A 27951-nucleotide genomic window follows, 5' to 3' on the forward strand; every position below is an offset into this window, starting at 1 on the left:
AGAGAAAATAATTAAGGGTTTCCAATACTGACAAAAAATGGTATCCCTGGTATTTCTGGGATTTTATCGTTAATGATAAATAAACAATAATGTCACTTTAATTGTGCTGATATCTTATTTCTAATTGTGCTGACAATTCAATTCAATTCAATTCAATTCAATTCAAGTTTATTTGTATAGCGCTTTTTACAATACAAATCGTTACAAAGCAACTTTACAGAAAATTATGTTTCTACAATATTTAGTAGTAGCTAGTAGTTTGTGCACGTTTGATAGGATTTTAGAAAAATAAAAATAATAATAATAATAATACAAGACGTAGTCAGCTAGATGATGAACTATCAATATTATTAATTAATAGTAATTATAGGATGCAGTCACACATGTAGCAATAATTGTTAGTTCTGTTTGTTGATTCAAGGTTAGCATCATCTGGGGTCCTCTGAGGGTCAGCATCATCTCTTCTCAGGTGTTCTGGATCCAGACTGGAGCTTGTGTAAATCCTAGTTACCACGGGATGTAAATCCCGTGGCAAAACATAGAAACAAAATAGAGACATCATTAGCATAGCTGCTGATCCAACAAAGTAAAATTAGTTTAACCCAAGCTAAAGAATAAAAATGCAGATGCAACTACACTCACAATTTAAGAGATACATTATTCGAATGCTTGGCGAAAGAGATGCGTTTTTAATCTAGATTTAAACAGAGAGAGTGTGTCTGAACCCCGAACATTATCAGGAAGGCTATTCCAGAGTTTGGGAGCCAAATGTGAAAAAGCTCTACCTCCTTTAGTGGACTTTGCTATCCTAGGAACTACCAAAAGTCCAGCGTTTTGTGACCTTAGGGTGCGTGATGGGTTGTAGCGTGGTAGAAGGCTAGTTAGGTACGCAGGAGCTAAACCATTTAGGGCCTTATAGGTAAGTAATGATAATTTGTAACTGATACGGAACTTAATAGGTAGCCAGTGCAGAGACTGTAAAATAGGGGTAATATGATCATATTTTCTTGACCTGGTAAGGACTCTAGCTGCTGCATTTTGGACGACCTGTAGCTTGTTTATTGACGAAGCAGGACAACCACCTAGAAGTCCATTACAATAGTCCAGTCTAGAGGTCATGAAAGCATGAACTAGCTTTTCTGCATCAGAAACAGATAACATGTTTCGTAGCTTGGCAATGTTTCTAAGATGGAAGAATGCGGTTTTTGTAACATTGGAAATATGATTTTCAAAAGACAAATTGCTGTCTAATATAACACCCAGATTTCTGACTGTAGAGGAAGTAACAGTACATCCGTCTAGTTGCAGATTGTAATCTACAAGATTCTGTGTGGTGTTTTTTGGTCCAATAATTAATATCTCTGTCTTATCCGAATTTAATTGGAGAAAATTATTTGTCATCCAATCTTTTACATTTTTAACACACTCTGTTAGCTTAGATAATTGGGAAGTTTCATCTGGTCTCGTTGAAATATATAGCTGAGTATCATCAGCATAACAGTGGAAGCTAATTCCGTATTTTCTAATAATATTACCAAGGGGCAACATGTATATTGAAAATAGAAGGGGACCTAGGACGGATCCTTGTGGCACTCCATATTTTACTGATGATAAATGAGATGACACCCCATTTAAGTAAACAAAATGGTAGCGATCGGACAGGTAGGATCTAAACCATCTTAGAGCCTGCCCTTGAATACCTGTATAGTTTTGTAATCGATCTATGAGTATGTCATGATCTATGGTGTCGAACGCAGCACTAAGATCAAGTAAGACTAGAAATGAGATGCAGCCTTGATCTGACGCAAGAAGCAGGTCATTTGTAATTTTAACAAGTGCAGTTTCTGTGCTATGGTGGGGCCTAAAACCTGACTGAAATTCTTCATACAGATCATTTTTATGCAGGAAGGTGCTCAATTGAGCAGACACAACTTTTTCTAAAATTTTAGACATAAATGGAAGATTTGAAATAGGCCTATAATTTGCCAGTACACTAGGATCTAGTTTTGTTTTCTTAATAAGAGGCTTGATAACCGCCAGCTTGAATGGTTTTGGGACGTGACCTAAAGATAACGATGAGTTAATGATATTGAGAAGCGGTTCTTCGGCTACAGGTAACAGCTCTTTTAGTAATTTAGTGGGTACAGGATCTAATAAACATGTTGTTGGTTTAGATACAGTGATAAGTTTATTTAGCTCTTCCTGTCCTATATTTGTAAAGCACTGCAGTTTATCTTTGGGTGCGATGGATGAAACTGAAGTGTTAGACGCTGTAGAATCTACATTCGCTATTGTATTTCTAATGTTATCTATTTTATCAGTGAAGAAATTCATAAAGTCATTACTATTTAACGTTGGTGGAATATTTGAATCAGGTGGCGTCTGGTAATTTGTTAATTTAGCCACTGTGCTAAATAAAAACCTTGGATTGTTTTGGTTATTTTCAATGAGTTTGTGGATATGCTCTGCCCTAGCAGTTTTTAGAGCCTGTCTATACCTGGACATACTGTTTTTCCATGCAATTTTAAAAACTTCCAAGTTAGTTTTTCTCCATTTGCGTTCAAGACTACGAGTTACTTTCTTGAGAGAGTGAGTATTACTGTTATACCATGGCACAGTATGTTTTTCTCTAACCTTTTTCAATTTGATGGGGGCAACAGCTTCTAATGTATTAGAGAAAATAGTGCCCATGTTGTCAGTAATTTCGTCTAATTCATGTGTATTTTTGGGTACAAATAGCAGTTGAGATAGATCAGGCAGGTTATTTGCGAATCTGTCTTTGGTGGCTGGAACAATAGTTCTGCCCAGACGGTAACGCTGAGACATATAGTTAATATCAGTTATACGCAGCATGCACGATACAAGGAAATGGTCTGTAATATCATCACATTGGGGTACAATATCTATAGCAGTAAGATCGATTCCATGCGATATAATTAGATCTAGTGTATGATTAAAACGATGAGTGGGCCCGGTGACATTTTGCTTGACTCCAAAGGAGTTTATTAGGTCAGTAAACGCAAGTCCTAATGTATCATTTGCATTATCAACGTGAATATTAAAATCTCCCATGATTAGTGCCTTATCAACTGTAACTAGAAGGTCTGAGAGGAAATCTGCAAATTCTTTTAGGAATTCTGTATACGGCCCTGGTGGTCTATACACAGTAGCCAGAGCAAGAGATACATTAGACTTCTTTTGCATGTCTGACAGTGTAACATTTAGCAGAAGTATTTCAAAAGAGTTAAACCTGTATCCTGTTTTCTGGGTAACATTGAGAATATCACTATATATTGTTGCAACACCTCCTCCACGACCAGTCTGACGGGGCTCATGCTTATAACAGTAGTTTGGTGGAGTAGACTCATTTAGACCAAAATAATCATTTGGTTTTAGCCAGGTTTCAGTCAAGCAGAGTACATCAAAACTATTTTCTGTGATCATTTCATTTACAATAACTGCTTTGGGTGTGAGTGATCTAATATTTATGAGCCCAAACTTTAAAAATTGTTTTTGTTCATTTACTTTACATTTTTCTGGTTTAATTACGATAAGATTTTTTCTAGATCCTACATTATATTTTGACCTCACTATTCGGGGAACAGACACAGTCTTAATAGTTTTTACAGCACAAGTACTTTTATCATTTAAGCGGGTGGAACAAAACTCATCATAATAGTTATTAGAGAATTTTCTTACTAGTCACATGGAGCGAAGTGTCCTGGAGATGTTGTCAGAGAGCAGCTCCGCTCCGATTCTGCTGGGGTGTAATCCATCAGCGCGAAACAGCCTAGGACGCTCCCAGAAAAGATTCCAGTTATTAACAAATAGCAGTTTCTGTTCTTTACACCATGACAACAGCCATTCATTTAAAGCAAAAAGTCTACTGAACCTTTCGTGTCCTCGTCGATACGTGGGCAGTGGTCCTGACACGACGATCGTCGCCGCGGGCGTCGTGCTGCGAACCGTCTCGATCAGGCTGCTGAAGTCCCTCTTCAGCGTCTCCGTCTGCCGCAGCGTGGTGTCGTTAACCCCGGCGTGAAGCACGACCGCTCTGGGGCTCTCGTCGACCTTCAGGATCGCGGGTATCTGCGCAGAAACATCGAGAACACGAGCACCAGGCAAACAATGAGTGTGCACTTTACCTTCGGCTAACGTAGCACTTAGGTGTCGGACGATGGAGTCTCCGATGATCACAGCGTCGCGTCCTGTCTCGCGGAGGGGAGCGAAGCGGTTCCGGATGGAGATGTCGAAGGCAGGAGGGGGAGAAGTCGTCGCCCGGGACCCGGCTCGCGTCCTCCGCTGTGGATGCACCCAGGGTCCGTGGTGTCCCGGCGTCGCAGTGAAGGACATCTGGGAAGATCGCGTCCTGGGTGCACCGGGCCTGTGCAGAGAAACACACGGAGTAGACGTGGTGGGACTGTTAGCAGATCGCTGTATACTTACCCCGGACATGTGAGCGTCAGCCCGGGATGATTCCAGCGCGGTTCTCCGCTCTCTCAGCTGGGCTTGCCTCACCTCCAGGTCGCGAATCTGCTTTCCCACGGCCTCGAGCTCGAGCTGCACAGAGTGGAGACATTCATCCGCCATTAAAGCAAGTAACAGTGAGTACAGCAGTGGTAATGTGTGTGAACAGAGTATTAGCAATGTTAGCGCAACCACGCCGCTGATGCTAACGGGCTAAAAGCTAATAGCGGACCCGGGAGATCAAAATAAAACTAGTGATAGCGAGGCGCTCTGATTGTTTTTGTTGTAGAATACCTGACAGATGACTCCTGAATTTTTTATTTTTACATTTACGCCATTTTTTCTAGAAGTGTGCACCATCTTTTAGGTCAAATACTTGCATTTGGGCTGTTACCAAGCAAATGCAATCAGTATCAACAAAAATGATCTTTGCAATGCAGAGAAAACAGAAGCTGCATCTGAAGTGCCATTGAGATGTTTTTACACACTGTTTAATGCAGCTCTGTGGGACATGGTAACTTTAGCATGCAGTTATAAATTAATAAATAATGTTCTGATATTTTAAAAATAAAACATTGAAAACTGATGTTCGAAATTATTTAAAAAATAAGAAGGTACCGTAAATATGAAATTAAAACCAGCAGTAGGTGGCAGTGAGTCACTGTTAATAAGTGAGTCATTGCGATTGAACCGAATCATTTAAACGGTTGATTTATTCAGGAACGAATCACTGTCATGTTGCTCAGAGACGCAAAACAGTGGCTGTGTTTGGAATGATTTTTGTTTGAACTGTTGTATAAAAGCAATTTCACACTTGTAATTGTGCTGACTTTTAGAGAAAAATGTAACTCTTCGTGTGATAATAACTATATGAAATTATATAAACTATATAGATCTATAAATTTTCTGCCCCATATCTTGAAAAATGTGATAATTCTAAATTTCCAGTGAAAGAACGCACTACAAATGCGTATGCGAACCAGTCTAGACCATCTAGACGTATGTGCACACTCTGTGATATGTTTGGACGGGGGAGGGCGACGGGGGGAGGACTACTCCGGTGCTGCCAATCTGCAATCTTTTTTGGTGGCTGCAGCATGTGCTGCATTTTTATTTATTTTTCCCCCACTTCTTAAACTATTACGAATTTACATTCTGCATTTAAATTTATAGTAGGTTACACACTGAAAATCATCCTAGGGGTGGCCACAGGGGTGGCCAGAGTTTATTCAGTGGTGGCCGTGGCCACCCCTGGCCACCCCTTGGGGGCGCCCCTGAGGCTCGATCAAACCAATTGGCAAACGAGTGAATTGGTTCATGAATCAGTTTGAATGAGTCGTTCAGTTCGCTGCCGCGCGCGGTGAGCATCTGAAGTGGTTCACTCAGAGTTGTAACGTTTAACATCAGCAGCGTTGAAAACGTGGCTGTGGAACTGCACTGAATTGAAAGCAGATTTGCAAAGGCTATTATTTGCTAGCGATGGAGATCCTTATTAGATGAACACCACGTGTGCTGTCTACTGTTTAACAGGTAATAACTTGGGCTACACTCGATTACAGTACACGATACCTCTGACATTAGTTTGTTGTACGTGTGTGGCTTATAACAGAGGGGAGTCAAGTTGAATGCAGCTTCCAAAAGACAAAAAATAGCCGATTAAGATTTTATTAATTTTAATACAGTCACACCGGTGCGAATACGTTCAGCAAGTCCAGCTGCTAAATTCAGATCTGTGATTGTTTGCTGGTGCTGAGCCAGAGACAGACGCGTTTTTACAGCACTGCGCATTATAACCAATCACACATGATTCTTTTGAGCTGATTAAAGCATTGGCCAATCAGAGGCGTTCCGATGAGTCATCGCTAAAATGCCGGTGCTTCCTTCACTCGTTCCTGACTGAATACCTCTTTCTGGCGAATTCTCTCGTCAGAAACAACAAAGTGCAGATGTGTGTGTACGAATCTTTAATTAAGATATTGATTTCACAGTGTTAACAGTTTCAGTGATTTTAATGGGAGTTTCTGAGAGTGATTGAAATCTAGACTGTCAGTGAAAATGATCTTTAATAATGTAAATGTTATTTGCTCTCTTTCTGAACAATGAAAGATTAGTAGCAATATTTATATCACATTAACTTTTAATGTTAAATTCACATTTAATATAAAGTCAGTCGTATTAAAAATATGTTATGGCATGACACCTATATCTGTTACTTAAGTAAACAGACTGGGTTTTATAATAAATTACATAAATTGGAGTAAAGGCTGATGAAATATATAAATTTATACACGCACACATACATTACATACATTTTATCTATATATCTAAATAAAAATAGGCTCAGTATATATGACCCAAAGTAACTAGTAACTAACTACTTGAGTAGATTTTTTATCCGATACTCTTTTACTCTTACTCAAGTAACTATTCAAGACTAGTACTTTTACTTTTACTTGAGTAAATGATGTCTACAACTGTGGGGGAGGAAGTACAAAAGGTAATTTCCAAAGCGCTACCTGGTCTTCTTGAAGAGAAGAAAGAAGAGTTGCTGCAGAGACGTTTTACCTGGGGTGTGGAGAGCACAGATGACCTTAAGTATGTGGAGGGAGCTCCTGGAGTGGACCTATCTGATTTACTCCCGCCAATCCAGATTCGCAAACTGCTAGACAGCTTAAGGGATCTTATTTTGACATTCTAGTATATATGTATATATATTTTTTGTGTTACACTGTAAATAGTTATTTTTCTGATAACAGATCAGAATATTGGCACAGTTACATAACACCAACATGTTGATGGTGTATTTTTTTTATTATTAGTTGGAGAACAAAATAAATCTGCTGATGTCCCTGCAATAATAGCTCCGCCTTCCTCCACTGTCACCTTAGACACCATTATCCCACCAAGCTTTTCTTCAACCGCAGCTATTACTTGGCCTGAGTCATTTCAGGTTCCTTGGAACCAAATGCCAAGCGAATTACACAGTGCAATAGCGAATGGAAAGTGTCCACTCCCCACTGATCGTCGCAAAATGATTGATGACCCATGGGTCCCGCTTTATGAATTTATTTGGCCCACCCCAGTCAGCCCTGCAAACAAAGTACAATTTCTTTACCCGCCCCAACCCGACCCGCAGGTTATGAGGCGGCCTATTATAATTCAGCTATCAAACTGCCCAGCTATTTCACTTCAGCACTGCATTTCACACACACACATACACTCGTGAGCACGCGCTAATGAGGAATAGAGCCTGTAGCCAGTGAAGTCTCCATCCACAAACAGACGTACATCTTCTGCAGATATAAGGTATTTCATTGCACTTTAACAAGTAATCTGAACGGCCCATATATGTGCAATATTGTAAACAAGCCCTCACTTACTAAGTTTTATGCCACAGTTATGTTAGAATGCATCTCATTCTTGTTTCTGTGGCGGTAGTCAGTTTCATCATGAGGCACACGGTCCGGAGCACTGTATGACTGATGCATACGTTCAATTCAACTTTACTCCAAATATATGAACTTACCTGTTTTTAATGATTTATAGTTAACATGTTTGTTTATGTCCATATTAGTGTTAAACTGTTGGACTTTAAATTAAATCTTTTTTGGTTTTGCAGAACATTTGACTCGAGAAGAGTCAATCTTTTGTTCGTTATCTGGCTCGGCTCTGTGTTCATCTTCAGTTCTCTCCTCACAGCAGTTCAATCAGTGTACTGTTTGAGTAAATGAATTACTCCGGGATATTGGTTTGTTTGAACTCAGAGGGAGTGTCAGCCACATTAAAAAAGTTAACAGCTTAAGTCATTTGTGGATTAATGCGTATTGGAGACGCGAACCGTTTAAAACTATTCAGTTCGATTTGGTGAACTGGTTCAAAAAGATCTGGTTACATCGAATGATTCGTTCGCGAACCAGATATCACAAACTGCTTTGTTTTGAACTCTCTCTCACACCAGACACGATGCTTCAAAAAATTCTAACTGCCCCTCTGAGGTCACATGGACTACTTTGATGATGTTTTTCTTACCTTTCTGGACATGGACAGTATACCGTACACACAGCTTCAGTGGAGGGACTGAGAGCTCTCAGACTAAATCTAAAATATCTTAAACTGTGTGGTGTCAAGGGGTTTGGAACGACATGAGGGTCAAGTCAAGTCACCTTTATTTATATAGGGCTTTAAACAAAATACATTGCGTCAAAGCAACTGAACAACATTCATTAGGAAAACAGTGTGTCAATAATACAAAATGACAGTTAAAGGCAGTTCATCATTGAATTCACTGATGTAATCTCTGTTCAGTTTAAATAGTGTCTGTGCATTTATTTGCAATCAAGTCAATGATATCCCTATAAATGAAGTGACCCCAACTAAGCAAGCCAGAGGCAACAGCAGCAAGGAACCGAAACTCCATCGGTGACAGAATGGAGAAAAACACCTTGGAAGAAACCAGGCTCAGTTGGGGGGCCAGTTCTCCTCTGACCAGACGAAACCAGTAGTTCAATTCCAGGCTGCAGCAAAGTCAGATTGTGCAGAAGAATCATCTGTTTCCTGTGGTCTTGTCCTGGTGGTCATCTGAGACAAGGTCTTTACAGGGGATCTGTATCTGGGGCTCTAGTTGTCCTGGTCTCCGCTGTCTTTCAGGGATGTAGAGGTCCTTTCTAGGTGCTGATCCACCATCTGGTCTGGATACGTACTGGATCCGGGTGACTGCAGTGACCCTCTGATCTGGATACAGACTGGATCTGGTGGCTACGGTGACCTCGGAACAAGAGAGAAACAGACAAATATTAGCGTAGATGCCATTCTTCTAATGATGTAGCAAGTACATCGGGTGAGTTATTAATAACATAATTATGATTTTTCGATGAACTAACCCTTTAACAGGAAAAAAACGTGTGTAACGACAATACAGTGTACTTTTTTTGTAAGAAGAACTGATTTATTGTTAAGATTGTTTTCATTCTTGTTTTTGTCTCTAAAGATGTTTCTTATATCGTGTTCCTCCATTTAATTTTCAAGTTTAGTATTTTTGTAAGGCTGTCCTGTTGGTTTTATGCTAGCTGCGGTAGTCTCTGTCACTGGTATTACCCGGTATTCAGCTGTACATTACACTGCCGTTTTGCTTTTTTATAGTAATAAAAACAGTTTAGTTCAGCCGGACAATGGATGCTACAGTTTTAAACTGAAAGCATCTTGCTTTAATTTGCTTAATGTTTTTTTTTTCTTCAATTCTACAAAAAAAAATTCCAGTCCTTGAAGGTAATTTGTTATTATAAATAAAAATATACATTACCAAAAAAGGTGTAGGTTGAAGCATTTGCTTATGCCTACTCTTTATACATAATGCAAGACATTTCCCAAAATATACATACATAATTACAAAAATACACACATTTCAGATATTAATACAATAGTTTAAATATATCATATGCAAATTAATCATATTAAGTTATAATATTATTTATCACCTTATTTTTAAACATTTTCTTGAATTTACAAATTGAAATACACAGTTTTAATTATCACAATTATTCCATAGGTTTACTTCTTTGACAGTAGTTCTTGCCCTCATTTTTTTTAAACATATTATAAGTACTGTCAATAATGATTTTCTTTAATATCAAACAGCCTCTGGATACAATTTGGAAGTAAATTATTATATATCTTATATGTTTCCTGTAAATAAGCCTGCACTGGCCCTTTACGGGCCCACTAGGGCTACCAGCGCAAGGCCCCTGAGAATTTGCTCATTGGAAAAACGTTGGTCCCTTAGCACTGGCCCTGCATGGCCCTAACTTAGCCTCCAGGAAGCCTTAGCGCTGTTTTATTTAAAAAGCAGAGCAGAGTGAGCATTTTCAGTTGATTCCTATGGAAGCTCAACTTCCATAAATAATGCTGGATGCTGAGTATTGAAGGCGAGGTTGTGTGTGTTTCCTGTCCGGCCTTGCCACTCTGTTCGCTGCTTATTACTTGTTTGATCTTGAGTACCAGGTGGAAGCAGTGTGTACCTTGGAGTTCATTCAAAGGTAATGGTTGATTTTAACAACTTCAGAATCAGCATTTTACTTATAGATAAGTAATATCAGAACTTTTCATTTAATAATGTTATTCCTGTTTAGGCCTTTAACACAATATTTCTTAACTCAAGAAGAGAATATAGTTGTCTCCTTATTTAACAACAGCAAGCTATTGAGTTAAATCAGTTTTTTTAATAAGTTGACATCTCAAACTTTCTGGGAGGTCCTCAAACCGATCTTAATTACATAAGCCGCGTTTCCACCGCAGGAACTTTACCCAGGAACTAGGGACTTTGGGCTGGTACTCTGCCTGTTTCCACCGCAGGAACCAGAAACTAAATAAAGTTCCGGGTTAAAAAAAAAATGCCCCTCAGAAAGTCCCTGCTGGCGAGGTAGTACTTTTTCAAAATTCAGGAACTTTCGGGGACGGGACTTGGGCGTTAAACATGCTGATTGGTTTGATTGGAGTTCATGCAGCATTGTGATTTAAACCACCATTTATTCGGATCAATTTAAAAATATTACTGTTATTGTGTCATGAAATGTAATTTTAAAAGTATTTCAGGCGAGAATGTAGTTGTTTAAAACTAAAATCTGTGTTTTTTTTTTTAAAACAGTGCCTATTTAAAAATGTGTTTTGCCGATTTCAGCATGAAATCCATGTGATCAGCAGGAGCTCAGTGATAATGTATCTGCCGAGAGCAGCCTCACCTCGGCTAGACCTTCTGGTATGTGTCGCTGGCTCTGATGTCTCTTTAGTGGTTAAACATAAAATATAATTCGTTTTGGGTAAATCTATCAGGTTATCTTTGGTCTGTATTCAATTTATCTGTATGTTAAAATGAAAATAAAAAAGGCACGTTTCATTGTAATGGCTGTATATATACACATTTCCCTGAACTAAGTACATTTCTGAAGCTGTTATAATGTTTAAATGAAAACGAAAGGAGGCAGTGGTATTTGGTATCATATTTCATTTTATTGTAAATATACAGTGAGGAAAATTGCAGTAGCCAAGGCTAGCTGACTGACGTTATCAAGTACACCGCTGTTTGCAGAATTACTGGACTTGCGTCGTCGCGGACATCACACTCCCGAGTCGAATGCACAAAGTCTGAACTACCGAGGATGCAAATCTGAAAGGTGTGTACTTTGTATTGAGAAATATGTGCAGACCTACATCACCAGACTATTTGCCTAATCTTCCTGGTACTTTAGACCGCAGTGGAAACGCAGAAAGCAACAAGTCTGGGGGGAAAAAAGTTCCTGGGGAAAAACGTTCCTGGTACTAATGTTCCGTGTAATTTCGGTGGAAACGCCGCAATATTGTAATTTCTGTCACTGACTGTATCTCTTGTCCTTCTATCTGTCTCTGACTGTATCTCTCATTCCTCTATCTGTCTCTGACTGTATCTCTCATCCCTATCTGTCACTGACTGTATCTCTCGTCCCTCTGTCTGTCTCTGACTGTATCTCTCATCCCTGTCTGTCTCTGACTGTATCTGTCATCCCCCTATCTGTCTCTGACTGTACCTCTCGTTCCTCTATCTGTCTCTGACTGTATCTCTCATCCCTGTCTGTCTCTGACTGTATCTCTCATCCCTGTCTGTCTCTGACTGTATCTCTCATCCCTGTCTGTCTCTGACTGTATCTCTCATCCCTGTCTGTCTCTGACTGTATCTCTCATCCCTATCTGTCTCTGACTGTATCTCTCATCCCTATCTGTCACTGACTGTATCTCTCGTCCCTCTGTCTGTCTCTGACTGTATCTCTCATCCCTGTCTGTCTCTGACTGTATCTGTCATCCCCCTATCTGTCTCTGACTGTACCTCTCGTTCCTCTATCTGTCTCTGACTGTATCTCTCATACCTCTATCTGTCACTCACTGTACCTCTCATCCCTCTATCTGTCTCTGACTGTATCTCTCATACCTCTATCTGTCACTCACTGTACCTCTCATCCCTCTATCTGTCACTCACTGTACCTCTCATCCCTCTATCTGTCTCTGACTGTATCTGTCATCCCTCTATCTGTCTCTGACTGTATCTCTCGTCCCTCTGTCTGTCACTGACTGTATCTCTCATCCCTCTATCTGTAACTGACTGTATCTCTCGTCCCTCTGTCTGTCTCTGACTGTATCTGTCATCCCTCTATCTGTAACTGACTGTATCTCTCGTCCCTCTGTCTGTCACTGACTGTATCTCTAATCCTTCTATCTGTAACTGACTGTATCTCTCGTCCCTCTGTCTGTCTCTGACTGTATCTGTCATCCCTCTATCTGTCTCTGACTGTACCTCTCATCCCTCTGTCTGTCTCTGACTGTATCTCTCATCCCTGTCTGTCTCTGACTGTATCTGTCATCCCTCTATCTGTCTCTGACTGTACCTCTCGTTCCTCTATCTGTCTCTGACTGTATCTGCATCCCTCTATCTGTCTCTGACTGTATCTCTCATACCTCTATCTGTCACTCACTGTACCTCTCATCCCTCTATCTGTCTCTGACTGTATCTCTCATACCTCTATCTGTCACTCACTGTACCTCTCATCCCTCTATCTGTCACTCACTGTACCTCTCATCCCTCTATCTGTCTCTGACTGTATCTGTCATCCCTCTATCTGTCTCTGACTGTATCTCTCGTCCCTCTGTCTGTCACTGACTGTATCTCTCATCCCTCTATCTGTAACTGACTGTATCTCTCGTCCCTCTGTCTGTCTCTGACTGTATCTGTCATCCCTCTATCTGTCTCTGACTGTACCTCTCATCTCTCTATCTGTCACTGACTATACGTCTCATCCCTCTATCTGTCTCTGACTGTATCTGTCATCCCCTTATCTGTTTCTGAAAGTTTTATTATATTTTGTAATATATCTAATGTATTGTCCTCTTTGTTCTTTTCGATATTTCTAGTCACACTTTGAATCCTGGGATGGAACGTCATCTGGAGCATAATTGTTCTTTGGTTGATTTTTATCTGTTTTTGATGGAAAGTTTGTAAGACTTGTTTGGCTATGTTGGTCTATTCATTAAGTGATGAAAGCTATCTGAAAGCGTCTTTGTGGTTTTTAAAGGGTTAGCTCACCCAAACATGAAAATTCACTCAATAATTACTCATGTCGTTCCAAACCCGTAAGATCTTCATTCATCTTCACAACACAAAGATATTTTTGATGAAATCTAATGGCTCAGTGAAGCCTGCATTTCAAGATCATTTCTTTTTTCAGCCTAGCAAGATCATTTCTTTTTTCAATGCCCAGAAAGCAGGGAACTACACTGCGACCAAAATGCCATTGCGACCCTATTTTTTATGAGGTCACAAATGTATCACTGATTTTTTTTTTTTTACCTGCCTTATTTTTTAAGCAATATGCTATGATTTACTATGAGCATTTATTAAAACAGAAATGTGTATTTCAAGAATACGCTTTATAACGTGCTCTGAGCATTCAACACATCAAGTTGTCTTCAGCCCCGCAAAGCGTAGCCTAAAGTTATTAAAAATTTAAAAAAAAAAACTCGTTAAGACACATGGAGCAATCGCATATATATCTCAACATAGCCTACAATCTGCACGTGTTGAAAAGAAGAGGACAGTTGACTCCTATTTTAAGAATTGAAGTTCAACTATAACAGATCCATCACTTGATGTCGATTCAACATGTCAAACGGAGCCTGGACTCTCAGGACAGCTGACGTGCCACTGCTGCTTGTGGTCACGAAAGCTTATCATTTTCACACATTTTTAAACCATGCCAATTTAAACATTCAAAAGAGTTTAAAGCATTCAAGTCAAGTCAAGTCAAGTCACCTTTATTTATATAGCGCTTTAAACAAAATACATTGCGTCAAAGCAACTGAACAACATTTATTAGGAAAACAGTGTGTCAATAATGCAAAATGATAGTTAAAGGCAGTTCATCATTGAATTCAGTGATGTCATCTCTGTTCAGTTAAATAGTGTCTGTGCATTTATTTGCAATCAAGTCAACGATATCGCTGTAGATGAAGTGACCCCACATTCAAACACAAGATGCGGGAAAGCTCATATGGTCCTTTGTAGCTAGGCGTGTTCTTTCGTGTCTTCCGGGGCTGCTGCGGAATCGCGCGATATTTGAAAGGTCCAACAAATGTAATGATTCCAGAATTCGTCTTCCTCGTGTAGAGAAGAACTTAGTAAGTAAAAGAAATGAAAACAACGGAGATGAAAGCTCCCAAGGGAGCCATGAGAACAGCTGTTCTCTCAGCCGCCGTGCTGAGAGGGACCAGGCAGGGACAAGAGAGCGAAGAAGAGCAAGAAGAAGAGAGCAAGACAGAGAGGAACTTCCTGGTTTCAGTTCTTATGGCTTGACTGGTTCACGCCTCTGTTTGCGTGAACAACCAACACTCTTAACCCGAATTAGTTGACTTTACTCGCAAATCGCGAGGAAACCCGTTGCCTTATACCACTTTAGTTTTTACACAAGCTGAAACTAAACATGTCGAGTTGTATTAATATGGAACCCTAACTTTTACACAAGCTGAAACTAAACATGTCGAGTTGTATTAACATGGATCCCTAAGTTTAGTATTTATATTTATGACTTATTGCTACTCAACATTTAACACAATTACTGTATTTTCCTCTAATTTAATTAGCTTTTGATTTTTTAAAAAATATGTTAAAAAACATTGTTTCAAATTAAATAGGATGGAAAAAAACAAACCCCTCTAAATGCTGCATGCATTTTATTTGTAAGAAAAATGGTAAAACACAGCCAATCTTATGACAAACTTAACATCAGGTCAACATCAACACTTTCAATCTAAAATGATTAATCTGAAAAAGGTCAGTTCAAATCATTGAAACAATTGTGTGAGGGTGTCGTATATGTTTGTTTGTGTGTGTGGGTGTTGTCCGTGTCGGTGTTGTGTCTGTGTTGTCCATGTGTGTTGTCCGTGTCTGTGTTGCTGTGTGTGTGGGTGTTGAATGTGTCACAAATTTACAAGAAAAAAACATTGATGTCTGTGTTTTGCTGTGTGTGTGGGTGTTGTCTGTGTGTGTTGTGTGTGTGTGTGTTGTCCGTGTCTGTGTTGGCAGTGATTCTCCCCTGAGATTGAAGTGGTAAATCCATAAACAAAACAAAATTGACAAGAAACACCCACTCAAATGTACAAAAAACGCAAACAAACAGGATATTTCATCTGCCTAAATGAAGGGAGAACAGAGCATGAACCAACAACATATCACAACAATAACTAATTCCATCTACATAAACGAGAAGAACTTCAACAATGTCTTATGTCTTTCTACTACAACCCCTCTCCGTTTTAATTATCACACAAGTCACATCCTTCAGCATGCTTCCTTCAGCTTTCAAGTGTGTGTAGGTGTGTCAGTGTTGTTTGTGGGTTTTGTACGTGTCTGTGTTGTATGTGTATTGTGTGTGGGTACTGAACGTGTCTGTTGTTTGTGTGTGTGTCTCTGCGTTTTACGCGTGTCTGTTCGTCCGCTTGTTTTACAGAAAATAAAAAGATTTACACCACAGGTAAGAAAGTAAAAAAAAAGTCAACAGCTTATTACAGTAGACTTGACATCTCTTTACATTGCGAGCTGATTTTTCAAACTCTCAGTGTGGCCTAACAAGAGCAATACCTGTTGGATGAACTGAAATGTGAGCTTCATTGTCTTAGGGTAGTTAAGATGGAGTGCATACGTGAGTCCAAACAGAATGCACATTGCTTTTGGCAGATCTGGAATGTTGTCCATCACGACTTCTCCCTCAATGATGATTTTCAGCGAGGCTGGACTGAGATGCTGGGAAGATGTGAGCACAGCACCTTCACGCTCAATAAGAAGTATCCCAACGTCGAGGTCACGAAAAGAATCATCATCATCAGATTCCTAAATAAAAAATAACAGAAGAGAACAATCATTACATTATATTTCTTATTTGAAAAACAACTTTAATCAATATAAGAGTGTCATGGTGAAAAAAATAATGGTAAAATTATAAGAAAGCATGAGCTTACTTACAAAGCCTGCTTTGAAGAAGTTTGTGGGGTTTTCTCCAAGGATGATAGGAAGCCCTCTGAGCACCTGTGTCCGGATCGCAGTTGGCTCTGTAGTCTTTTGGGAATTAAACACAGTACCACAAGTTAGCTAGCTAAAATTAAAAACAAATAAATGATCTATAAGAAAGCTTAAAAAACCAAGCAATGTTTGGATTGTATTATACAACTAATAGAGTAGCACTGTGATATGATGTTTGTACAAACCCTGAGAAAAACAAAGCCAAGTATAGAATATGTATGGACTTACATCGGTCTGTTGTGAAATCTGTGTCAACAACTGTCCAACATTCCCTCTCTTGGATCGAAGTAACTCAAGGAGACGAGGACTGTGCCGATCGATGCTCTCATAAAATTCCTGCTTGAGGTTCTTGCCCACAATCCCGCTGAACTCCATGAACACCTGAAAAATACAAAGAACAAAATAACTGAACTTAGATCAACTGAACTATACAAGGCAACTAAACCATCTGCAAAGTAGTGATGAAAAACATCCATGAATGTCCTTTTTATATGATTTGCAATGTTGATGAAAAACATCATGCCTCAAATTAAAAATACCAATGTTTTTTCTTAAAAAGGACAAGAGGAATATACATGTAGACAAATTATATCATAATAGAAAGATAGTTATTTGTTATGTTCTCGTTCTTATACTTACTTTCCTCACTGTCTTCTGATTCAAGGGTGTCATTTGGAGGCTCAAGTTCTTCTTGGGCCATTTCATTAGAGACTATTTCTGGCCTGAACATCCTCCAGTTGTGTGTTCTGTGCTCCTTACTTCTGTGTGCATTAAATGTAGAATACACATTTTTGTGAAAGTTAAAGCCATTATATGGACACTGGACTCCTTTAAATAATTTACCTTTAAATGTGTACTGCGCAGGTGAGTGAGAAATACTGTTTCTGTGCAGGGTGCAGAAAAATCACATGACTGACAGTGAAAGGTTACTTCAGGAGTTTCACTCAGTTGTGCAGCCTGGGATTTCTGGTGAATCTTTGCTAAGTGGACCTTAAGTGCATTCATGGATTTGAATGTGCACACACATTTTTGGTGTAAGCAGGGAAATGGGACAGTTCTACCATAGTTTCCGTGTTTTAACCGATAATGTTTCAAAAGGTAACCCCTTTTCTCACACATAAACTCACAGTACTTACACTTCCACAGCATCATCACACCACAAGGATCTGTAAAAATAGAAACAGGAAATATTTTAGCTCAACGACGCAACAATGTCACTGTTAAATACAATAAGATAATAGAACCAAAACGATGCCTGTGTTACAGAGATAACCGACATGTAAACTAGCGTGTGTGTGAGGCCGGTTGCACACTGGCTGCGTGGTGTGAGCGTGGCGTTTTATATTGTCTTTGCATACCAGCGTGCCTGACGTGGCGCTGCTGCTGCTAGCCTTGTCTGTATGGATGTTTCCCATTGATTTACTGCACTCAAGAAGTAGTATACTTCATGTTAAACATGAATATATACTGATTTGATTAGAGCAAAGACAACGTCAGTAGTATTGACAGCAAAAAAGGCTACAAAATATTCCGTTCTGTATTCACAGGTGCAATATTTGAAAATAATTATTTAATATTAATATTATCTGTATTTATGTCAACACCTAGTGACTTTCAAACATCAGTATGCCATTTATTAATATGTATTTGTGTCAAAATTACATAACATCTTTTCCTTTTGTATTTTTCCTGGAAACGCTTCCAACACGCTTGCGTGTCATGTGAAAAATTGGCGTCGGTTCTATTTCTAGCAGGCAGTAAACTCTAACCTGTTAACATCTGAGCCTAAATATAAATGGACACGCCACACGGGCTGACACGCTCACGCGACGCAGCCAGTGTGTAGCCGGCCTGAGAGTGAGTGAGAGGGAGCGAGTACTAGACTCCTTTGCCCCGACAGCGGTTGAATCGCCTTTCTATTGTGTAAAATTACATTTATATTAAATGATACAGTCAAGCAAACTCGCCGGTATGTGAGCCATTCAGCTGACACTTTTTTTTGAGTAACGTTAGTTAGCTATTGTTAGTGTATTAACACCATGCACAAGTTCAACCAGTAACATTAGACGGAAAAAAAAGCTGCGTCAACAAATTATCTGCAAGCTTTTGGTTATTAAAAAGTCCAACAAAGATAACTAGGCTACAATAGTTATTTTACATACTAACCATTCCACTTGGAGTAAGGTTGCTTCCAGTCAGGGGGTACCGTCTGCTGCCGAGGCTTGTGCTCGTCCCGCCAGGTGTAGGATGCATGTTAGACAGTGGTCTATTCACGTGACCAGGCAGGTTTTTGAATTAGCCCCCTCCCCTTCCTTATAAAATTAAACATACCAAGTAATCTCTGCTAAACCTGATTAGTGCAATGAATTTTTCAGCTAAATAGTACAAACAACTAATGTCGTTTAGTAATGATAGCCGGTTTTTACTAAACTTAAAAGAATAAGTAATGATCACTCGCAAGTTTAATTAGAAATAAAATCTGGGTTTACAGTGAATGAACGTCCGCGATCTGAAGCAGGAAAAACGTTCCTTTGTCTCTGGGGAACCACCCCCTCGCGTGAGTTATAGCTGACAGAATTGAACATTTTTCTTAAGAAAGATTGTATTTCTGAAACGATGCATCTTTTTGTAATTTGTCGTCGAGATTCGACACAGTCTGATTTTTTCGATTATAAAGATACCAGAACTGACATATATAACTGATAGAAACACAACGTTACATTCATATGCAGAATTACACACATTTAAAGTTTGATTAATACACGATAAAACTGCAGATACTCCAATTTATATGGGGAAACATCTACTGCACAAAAAGGCAATACTCAATACATTTAGAATACATTGAGAAGATAAAAGGGTACTATTCTCTTTTCTAAGAGTTAGCTTTCCTGTCCTGTTTCCCATAGGTTGTAAAGTTTTATGATCTGGTGAGGAGTAGGGTTACAGAATCATGACTCTTATTTGAGAACATTAAATTAGGAGAAGCATTTCCAATTTACAAGTCAGCAACTTGTAATCCTCGCATAACAGGATTAACCATTCTATGCAACACACAAACCTATTCAAAATACATATTATTAAGGACTTACATAAAGAGCGTAAAGAAAAGTTTGTGTGTGTGTTTAGGAATGTGGATGTTTTGTTTCTTCTTTGAGGCTCGCGCGGGTATCCCTCGACAGTCTCAATAGGTGTAATAACTGTCACCCACGCCAGGATGTTGCCGACATCACGGCGCCCCAAATGGTGAATTATGTTGGAAGATGTTGTAAAACGAAGGTCCTTGTTTACTCACGTTCTGGTCTTTGAGTGCAGAATGTTTTAGAGAGTCAGGATTCATTAATATGGAACAGATGGCTGAAATACCATCAGCTCATTAGTGTTACATCCCCCCTTTCCGTTGGATGAAGTCCCTGTGTGGACATCATCGGACGGCAATCATCACGATGGGCAGATGACAGGTGAATCATGATGGTCGTGTAGCAGGTGGATCATGATGGCAGGTGGTTCATGATGGCAGTTGGTTCCTGGAGCTGAGGATTCAGCTTGATGAGGTTCGGTGTGGTCTTTGACTTGGCACCCTCTTTCCGGGTATTCCATCGGAGACCTCCAGCTACGGTTTTCGTGAGTTTGGCTGTAGAGGTTCGCATCTCGTTGAGTCTCCTGTATAGGATGAAGGTCACGCCGAGGGTCAGGGTGTGACCAATGACAGTGGAGATGCACCGTGCAGTGTCGGCAGCAGTCCAGGCTCGGACCGCAGATGATGGGTTTAGAATGGGCTGTCGAGACAGTGCTTGGAGGGCTGTGTCGACGGGAGTAATGTCAATGTGTTGGGTGGCACCTTTCGGTACTTGAATCCACATGCTCTGGTCAAGCAGGTTGACACGGGTGGCAGTGTCATGCTGGTCGTAGGTCAGTGTAGCTGTGCACACAGGAGTGTTGACAAGCCATCTGTCACCTACAATCTCTACTTGCGTTTCTGTGACTTGTGTACGAGGCTTGGCTTCGTCAGGGCAGCGTGTATTGCTGACCAGGGGTTGCAAACCGCAGATTCCTTCAGCATTGTGCCTGAGGAAGGGTTTGCTAAGGCAGAGATAATGAATGTCTTTGGTCAAAGTACACATGTGCAGGTTTGGGGCCAGGTACAGCTGTGTGTCGCTGTCGCTGTCGTGGTAGGCCACCACATCTGGAATGTGTGTCTTGGTGTGGGTGTTGCTTTTCCACAGGACAAGGGAATATTGTTGTGCTCAGATGAAGGCTAGTTGTAAGTCCAGGTGCGTGAAAACCAGTAAAATGTAGAAGAGACTGTTGATGGTTCGCACTCTGAAACAACCTGACACTGACAATGTCTTTAAGTCTGTAGACTTGGCTTGACTCGCTGATGGGTTGGTCAAGGAGCACATTCACTTCTCTCTGTTTGGGATTGACGTGCAGTAGGATGGCGCTATCCAGAGTTGGCCAGTTGTATTTGTAGCAGGTCAGATGGCATGGTGATGGCGTAAGCTTAAGGGTATCATGTATGGTGGGGTTTTACCCGTGGTTAGGCTGTCATTGGAGGAGCTAACCTCCCACAGCATGTCTGTTGTTAACGCTGTAACCAGCTGAGTCTGGGTAAAGTCATTCTGGAAGACAGTAAACAGCAGTTTCATGGAGTTTACGGTCTGGTTCGCTGCATTGACACTGGACATACCAATGTTAAACTGGCGGCAGCAGCGGCTCTGAGCAAAGCTCCCGGGGACTGTTTGGAGCGGTGGTGGTGTCCACCTAACTCCATTTGTGTAACAGTCACTTTCTCATGTTGGCTGAACATGTGTTTGACATCGGCCTCAGTGTGAGTGAGGGAGTCCTCTCTCCATCGGACACCTGTCCAGCTGTATTGGGTTACGGTGCTGGGGTAGTGTGCTCTGTCGTCGGTGATCAGGAGTCTCAGTGGTTCTCTCGGTGGCAGCTGTCCTCTCTTTGGCTGACACCACAGCACGGCAAACCACAGCAGCATCCTGGTACAGATAACAGGGAGAGAGAGAGAGAAAGGAGAGGAAGAAACAAGCGAGGGCTGTCTTTGGTTGGACAGGGCAGTCTCTTTGCTTCGTAGGCGGCGACTGGGTTTAGCTCGCCCTGTCCCATGTTTTGCCACATCTTGCTGCTGGCATGATGCTTGCTTCAGTGTCTTGTCAGTGGCTGTGGTGCTGCGTGGTGCAGCACATGATGCGTCATGGAAATATATTGGCATTTTCCCCCTTTTGCTCCGTGGCATTACAAGCCCTGGCATTGTGATGTCAGACAGTGCACAACCCACAATGTTGTTCTGTGCACGCAGTGGTCTGGGGCGTTGGTTGTCAGTGACCGTAGATTGGTTGCCAGGGTGGATGGAGGGGTCTGAGAGGTGGTTAAGCAAAGTCATTATGGAGGTTTCAGAAGCCCACATGTCCGCTATGTTGGTCTTTGTAGACAATGGAGCCAGCGTAAATGTTTCTGAGATAGGCAGTTTAGCTAGTAAAGTTCTTATGCTGTATGTTATCTCTTCAACCCTGAATGTGGGTGGGTGGGTTGGGAGTGACCGCAGCCTGTTGTTTAGTGCGCCAGTTTTGGCGAGAGTGTCAGTTTGATCTTTTAAGTCCTTGTCTAGACCTGGTAGCTTCGAGTTTCCTTTTACCTTGTTCCAGTACACAGTCACATTGTGTGTTTTTGTGATGTTATCACATTGCTGGAAAAGGTGTTGGTGTTTGACTGGCTTGTTGTTTGCAGTTTTGAAACCATTCTGTTTACAGCACGGGAGATGGCACATGAAACTGAGTCTAGTATAGTTACAGTCTGTACAGGTTTTGTTCAAACAGATGTTGAATTCAGCTGGTGAGTCGGCATAGTCGAATGGACACCTGTTGAAGGTGAACTGTCGGTTGCCAAATGTGAATGCCAGCTTGTGTTGGTTTTCCGGGTGCACCGGAATGGTCCAGAATCCAGAGGCGACATCAAGTGTAGAGAAGATTGTGGCTCCTCTGGTTTGGGGCATTTCTTGTTCTGGCTGGGTCTTGTGCCATCGTGACAGCGGCACCTGTTGATTCAGTTTCTTGTAGTAAATGGTGGGTCGCCCCTCATAGTTAGTTTTGAGGGCGGGCCAGATGAGGGCTGAGTAGGTGCTGTTGCATGGATGGATGACACCTTTCTCCAGCATAGATTCAATGATCTCCTGCACTGGTTCGTGTGAGGTGATGGGAATCTTGTCCTGTTTGACAGAAGTGGGAGGAGCATCAGGGTACGTAGGTATGAGCACCGTGTGTAGGTTGGTAAGACCACAGTCTAAAAAGTCTTTGGCGCAGGATTCTTTGAGCTTATAAAGAACTTGTCTTAGTCATTGGCGATCTGTATCGCTCTGAAGTGCATGAGCATCTTGTAGAATATGCTGCACTTGAGATTGAAAACCTGTATAAGGCTCCTCCGCCGGTGTGTCATCAGTCAATTTGGTATTGAGAGGTGTAGCAGCTTCATCAGTCTCACTGACGTTCTGGTGGGAGACTGTGCATACTGCGAGGTATTGGTCATCTGTCAGATCCAATTTGTACACCTGGTCTTTGCTCACTGACATGACAGATGTGATGGCGACAAATTTGAAGGGTGCAGTGAACAATGTGTTGTTTGTACTCCCTTCGGGTATCAGTGCAGTTGGAATGGGCTCAATGACAGGTAGTACAAGTTCAAAGCTCACTAGCCATCCCAGCCGGTAGGCCTTGGGAATGTTGATGTCATTTGCCGTGCAGTTGTTGCACAGGACGTAGACTATACAAGATGACACTTCAGTGAGGGGTGTGGCTTCAAGCGTGAGTCCGAGTTCCACACATTCAGGTGAGGATTGGAAGAAACCCAGCGTGTGGTTTAAGGTTTGACCACATTGCATGTTGAGCCGAACAGCGACCCCTTTGGCGTAAGCTGGTACCACCGTACCCTGTTCGTTGACTAAGGTGCAGAGGAGGGAACTTGAGCCTTGGTCTGCCGTCGGGGCTGTGTACCCATGGCTGGCTGCTGGGGTTCCCGTGACCTCTGTGACCTGGCAGTCTGGCTCTGTGGGAGTTCCCGTGACCTCTGTGACCTGACAGTCTGGCTCTGGCAACCTGTGTGGCTGGAGGGAAAGAGGTTCTAGCACTTGAGCAAAGTCTTTTAGCTGTTTGAAGTTCAGTAAAGGGTCAAAGTGGTCTAGCAGGTCCTTGCCAATGAGAAATGCATGAGTGTTCATTGGTGAGACATAAATAGGATGTACTAGACTCATCGGACCGATTGTCAGGTGAATGGAAGCAACCTGTTCAAACCGGATGTCATTCTGGCTGTATGACTGTACATTAAGTTCACAAGTTTGAGGTGTAAGAGTTCAATCTTGTCTCTTAGCTTCAAATTGGAGTCTTTTGATAAGGTGAGATGAGATCACCGTAAGGTTTGATCGAGATGTGTCGATCAGGTCTTCCATGCTCACTCCTTTTCGGCCCACCCCCTTTTCGATAAGGCTGCCCAGGAATGTTGGCATCGGGGCAGGTGTAACGATCGATGGGTGGTTAGGACCGGTCTTGTGTAGCTCGCTGCGAAGGCAGGTAGTTAAAACAGCATTTTCTGGTACCTTGTGTTTGTGGTACCTGGTGTGAGGACCTGTGCTGTCTCGTTCAGGGTGTGCAGCTGTCAGCTGTGGAGCTTGGGCGATGCTGTCACCTTGTGATGTGACAGTTAGCTCTGTGGTCTGTGGATGGCGAGCAGTGTTCTGGGTGCTTGGCTCATACAGATGGCAGTTAGACAGGGTGTTGGTTTCAGTTCTTATGCTTAGACATAAGATGTCTGGTTCATCTTCCTTGTCCTCCTTGTGAGGTTTCATGTAAAGAAGCTCTTTTAGCAGCCTCAGGATCTCTGCTGTCTCAGACGTGGCTGCCCTGTGTTTTTCTGACATGGGCTCAGGATTGAGTTTACCAGTGTCATGTCGAGAGTGGTTCCACTGCCGGCTGTCGGGCTTTGTGTCCTGGACGGTGGGGATGGGCTCTTTTTGGGTCGCCGGTCCCAGAATCTTTCAGAGCGTTTGCTCTGGTGCTTTGGACGAGCACAACCACGATTGTGTTGCCCTCTGCTGGCTTGGAACGGTATTGACTCTCTGTAAAAAGGTCTGTGACTGTGGTGTTGTGGGGTGCCCTCTAGGGTTAACTCCAAGCAGTGCTCAGAGACAGAGATTGTGGGGTTTTTCACAGTCTTTTTTTAGAAATAGTCTTTTGCTTGGTGCAAGCTTTTTGGGCTAAGTTCCGTAACTCTTGTGTAGTCATGTTACGTGGACACGCTGGGACTCTGAGATGAAAACTCCAACTGTCATGTAGGTTTCGGAGGAAAAGAGTTTTTAGGTCGACATCCTGTTCCATACCTGGTTCGTTGCATGCTCCGGAGTAGGCTTTTCGTAGCTGACTATAGAAAGTCTGTGGGTTTTCAAGTCGGCCCTGTTTGAGGTCCATAGTGTTAAGGAGCCCATGGTCTGAGTCTGGATCAGAGAATTCAAGAATCAAAGTTTTTAGCAGCTGCTGGTAGTCCGCTTTGACAGTCTCTGGTTGATGATCCAGAAAAATATGCACATCACGGATGGACGTGATTTTTAACAGGTACAATGTGTTCACATCTGTCGCGTTGGTGACAGTTTGCAAGTGAAAGTCAATGTCTTGTAAATAAGCCTGAACGTCATGTCCTCCTGCAGGATCTGGATTGCACGTAGGGATGTTTCTGGCTATCTTGTCAAGTTCTCGGTGAGCCGTGCAGGGTTTAGTGGCATGCGTTCTCTGGAAGGGTTCTCCCCCCTCTGTTGTTGACAGGTGTTCTTGTAAGCTGGCTGGTGATTTCTCGAGCCGTGGGCTTACACCCCCTTTTTCAGCTCTGGGTTCTTGGCTGAAAGGGTTGGAGTGGCGGGCTGGGAGAAACTCTGTGGTGTGCGTTTCTCCGATCCAGCCACTCTGTAATCTGTCAGAATGTTTCAGTTCTGTGTGAACAGTGTCAAGTTCATCTTGGAGCTCGTCTCTCTGCAGAGTAAGCTCGTTGATTTTAGCTCGGGTCGCTTGCAAGTGTGTTTTGCAGGCCCAAGTTTTAGAGTCTCTTTCTTTCAGTTCAGTCTCTGCTCTTTTTAGGAGAGCGTCACCTTGCTGGAGTTTTTTGTTGAGTTCTTTTCTGGCTTCTCTCTCCAGCTGTTCTCTTTGATCTGTGTCGAGGCGAAGATCTTGCAGGGCATTGTGAAGTCGTTCTACTTCTTTCTGTAGCTCTGGATCTGTGTCGTCCTCTTTCTCGCGCTGGTTTTGAGTCTCGAGGAGGAGCTGATCAAGGCGACTCTGGGTTCGGGCCTGGTCCGTCCAGGCCTCCTCCGCTTGAAGCTTAAGCGTTGCTGCTTGCTGTTCAATGTCGATGTTGCTCCGTTTGCTGAGCTGTGCCTGGGCGACGAGAATGTGAACTAGGCTTCCGAGGATCCTGGCGACTTTTTTGTAGTAGTCGCTTTGGGTTGGATCGTGTGCTATCAGTTCATCTAGCTCGGTGTCTAGTTGCTCTGGGTGCTGCAGGTTACTGGCGTCCTTGGGAAGGAAGGGGGTCATCACTGCTTTCAACCATGTCGACAGGTGGCCCCCGTGGACTGCTGGACTGGATGACTGGAACATCCTGACTCACTGTCGGTGAGAGAAGCACAGCACACAGAAGTCCGTTCTGCGGTTAACGAACTATATTCATACGGGCTGTGTCGTTTATGAGAATTTTGGGGCTAACTGATGCAAACAGTCAGACAGTTCAGTAGCCAATTAACTTGGGTCAACGAAGGACCTGAAATGGAGATTTGACAGGCAGTAGCCTAGCGGGTCGCGTGATGACACTGGCTGCTGGTTGTCGCTCTACTATTTAGCTTTTTTGGTGGCTCTCACAGGTTACTGTCTCTATGTGAAATGAAAGAAACAAATCACAACAGAACAGAGTATAGAAAAAGATCAAAGTGAAACACAACACTTGAAATGAGATAAAAACAATAGTAACACGATGTGTTAGTGAGAATAAGGAGGCCTAAGCCTACTGCTAGATTTTAATATGGTGTGGCTTGAAGAAGCAATGGGTCGAACACTTAAAATATATCCGGGGGAATATCTAATATTCTGTGGCTTATAATAAGTGGATGGGTTTTATCACATTTGGTTCACCTGGGTGAATTGAAGCCATTCAGGTGGAAACCAGTGGCTTGGTCAACCTCTCCGGCGCTCCCCAAACACTCAACCGCAGTGTCCCCGGCCCTCCGTCTCTTAAAAGAGAGTGGCCCCCGTTTTAGGCCCTGGATTAAGTACTGGTCCCAGAGATTGCGTTGTGTGTGTCGGCTGGACTGATTGACTACCGTTGGAGTGCCAAATTGCTGATGTCTCCACTGCGTGCCGCAACGGACAGAGATAAGAGGAACCGAGTTTCACTCACAGCCAGTGTCGGTAACGCTGGTCGGCTCCCTTGCTCACTGGAGACCTGAGATGACTGTCCAATCATCAAGGGAGTTCTACAATCAAATACACAAAGGATGAACAAAGGAAACTTAAAGTTAATTAAGGTTTGGTTTGTTTAACATCAACTGAGTAAATATATATGTGGAAATGAGAGGTAACAGAAATTATGATAATGATGGTAATTATCAAAATAACCTAAGCCAAAAGAGAGAAGAAAAAGAATAAAAATCAAAATAACAAAAGACAGGAATGAAACACGGGAGAAGAAGTAGCTGGTTTTCACCACAAGGGGGCGTACTCCCTCTCTGTGCTTAACCTGGTAAGCAGAAAACTTAATTCAAATTAAAAATTCAAAACTGGTTTAAATTGAAATTTAAATTAATCATGTAAGAAAAATCAAAAGGAAAATTAGAATAATATCCTCTAATAACCAATGATAACAGTAAGGTATCATTAATAATTATGAAGTTAATCAAAAAGGGGTAAAAGTGGAAATATGCTATTCAAAACAGAATTGAAAAGAGAGCTGAGAGCTGTGAGTCGATTTAACAGGAGACTGCCACTAGATGGCTTACTTCCTTCTAAGTGGGTCAATCAGTGGTTGACCTAGATTTCGACTATTAAACAATTACATTTTAATTCAAATCATGTTTGAACCAAACTCAAAGTAAATGTAAACAGGCAAAGGAAGGAAAAAAAAATGTCTAACCTGAAATAATATTCGCACGAGCAAAGCTGTAAATGCAAATAATTATTGAGAATTTAGACATCTAATTCAATAAATCACAAGGGAATAGGGATTTAGCAGTGAGTGCATTATCTGAAACGGCCACGAGATGGCGCAATTGCACTCATGCAGGCTGACATCAGAAGGCAGGGCGTAATTTTGAACTTCTAAACAAATGATGCCCTCTGGTGTTTAGTAAG

General features: G+C 41.7%; 1 protein-coding gene across 3 annotated transcripts in view; it reads right to left on the reverse strand.

The window, feature by feature from the left end:
* Positions 1–4419, reverse strand: part of LOC132157493 (uncharacterized) — a 194840-nt gene extending 190421 nt beyond the window's left edge. For 2 of the 3 annotated variants that reach the window (XM_059566854.1, XM_059566853.1), the window contains exon 1: positions 3700–4419. In XM_059566854.1, coding sequence (XP_059422837.1) covers positions 3703–4353 — 651 coding nt within the window. In that variant the 5' untranslated portion in view covers positions 4354–4419 and the 3' untranslated portion in view covers positions 3700–3702. Of the gene's footprint in view, positions 1–376; positions 504–3699 lie in introns of those variants that run through there. The other variant, XM_059566852.1, reaches the window with a different exon arrangement.
* Between the last annotated feature and the right edge of the window lie 23532 nt (positions 4420–27951).

This window comes from Carassius carassius, chromosome 14 (genome assembly GCF_963082965.1).
Source record: "Carassius carassius chromosome 14, fCarCar2.1, whole genome shotgun sequence".
Lineage (NCBI taxonomy): Eukaryota > Metazoa > Chordata > Actinopteri > Cypriniformes > Cyprinidae > Carassius > Carassius carassius.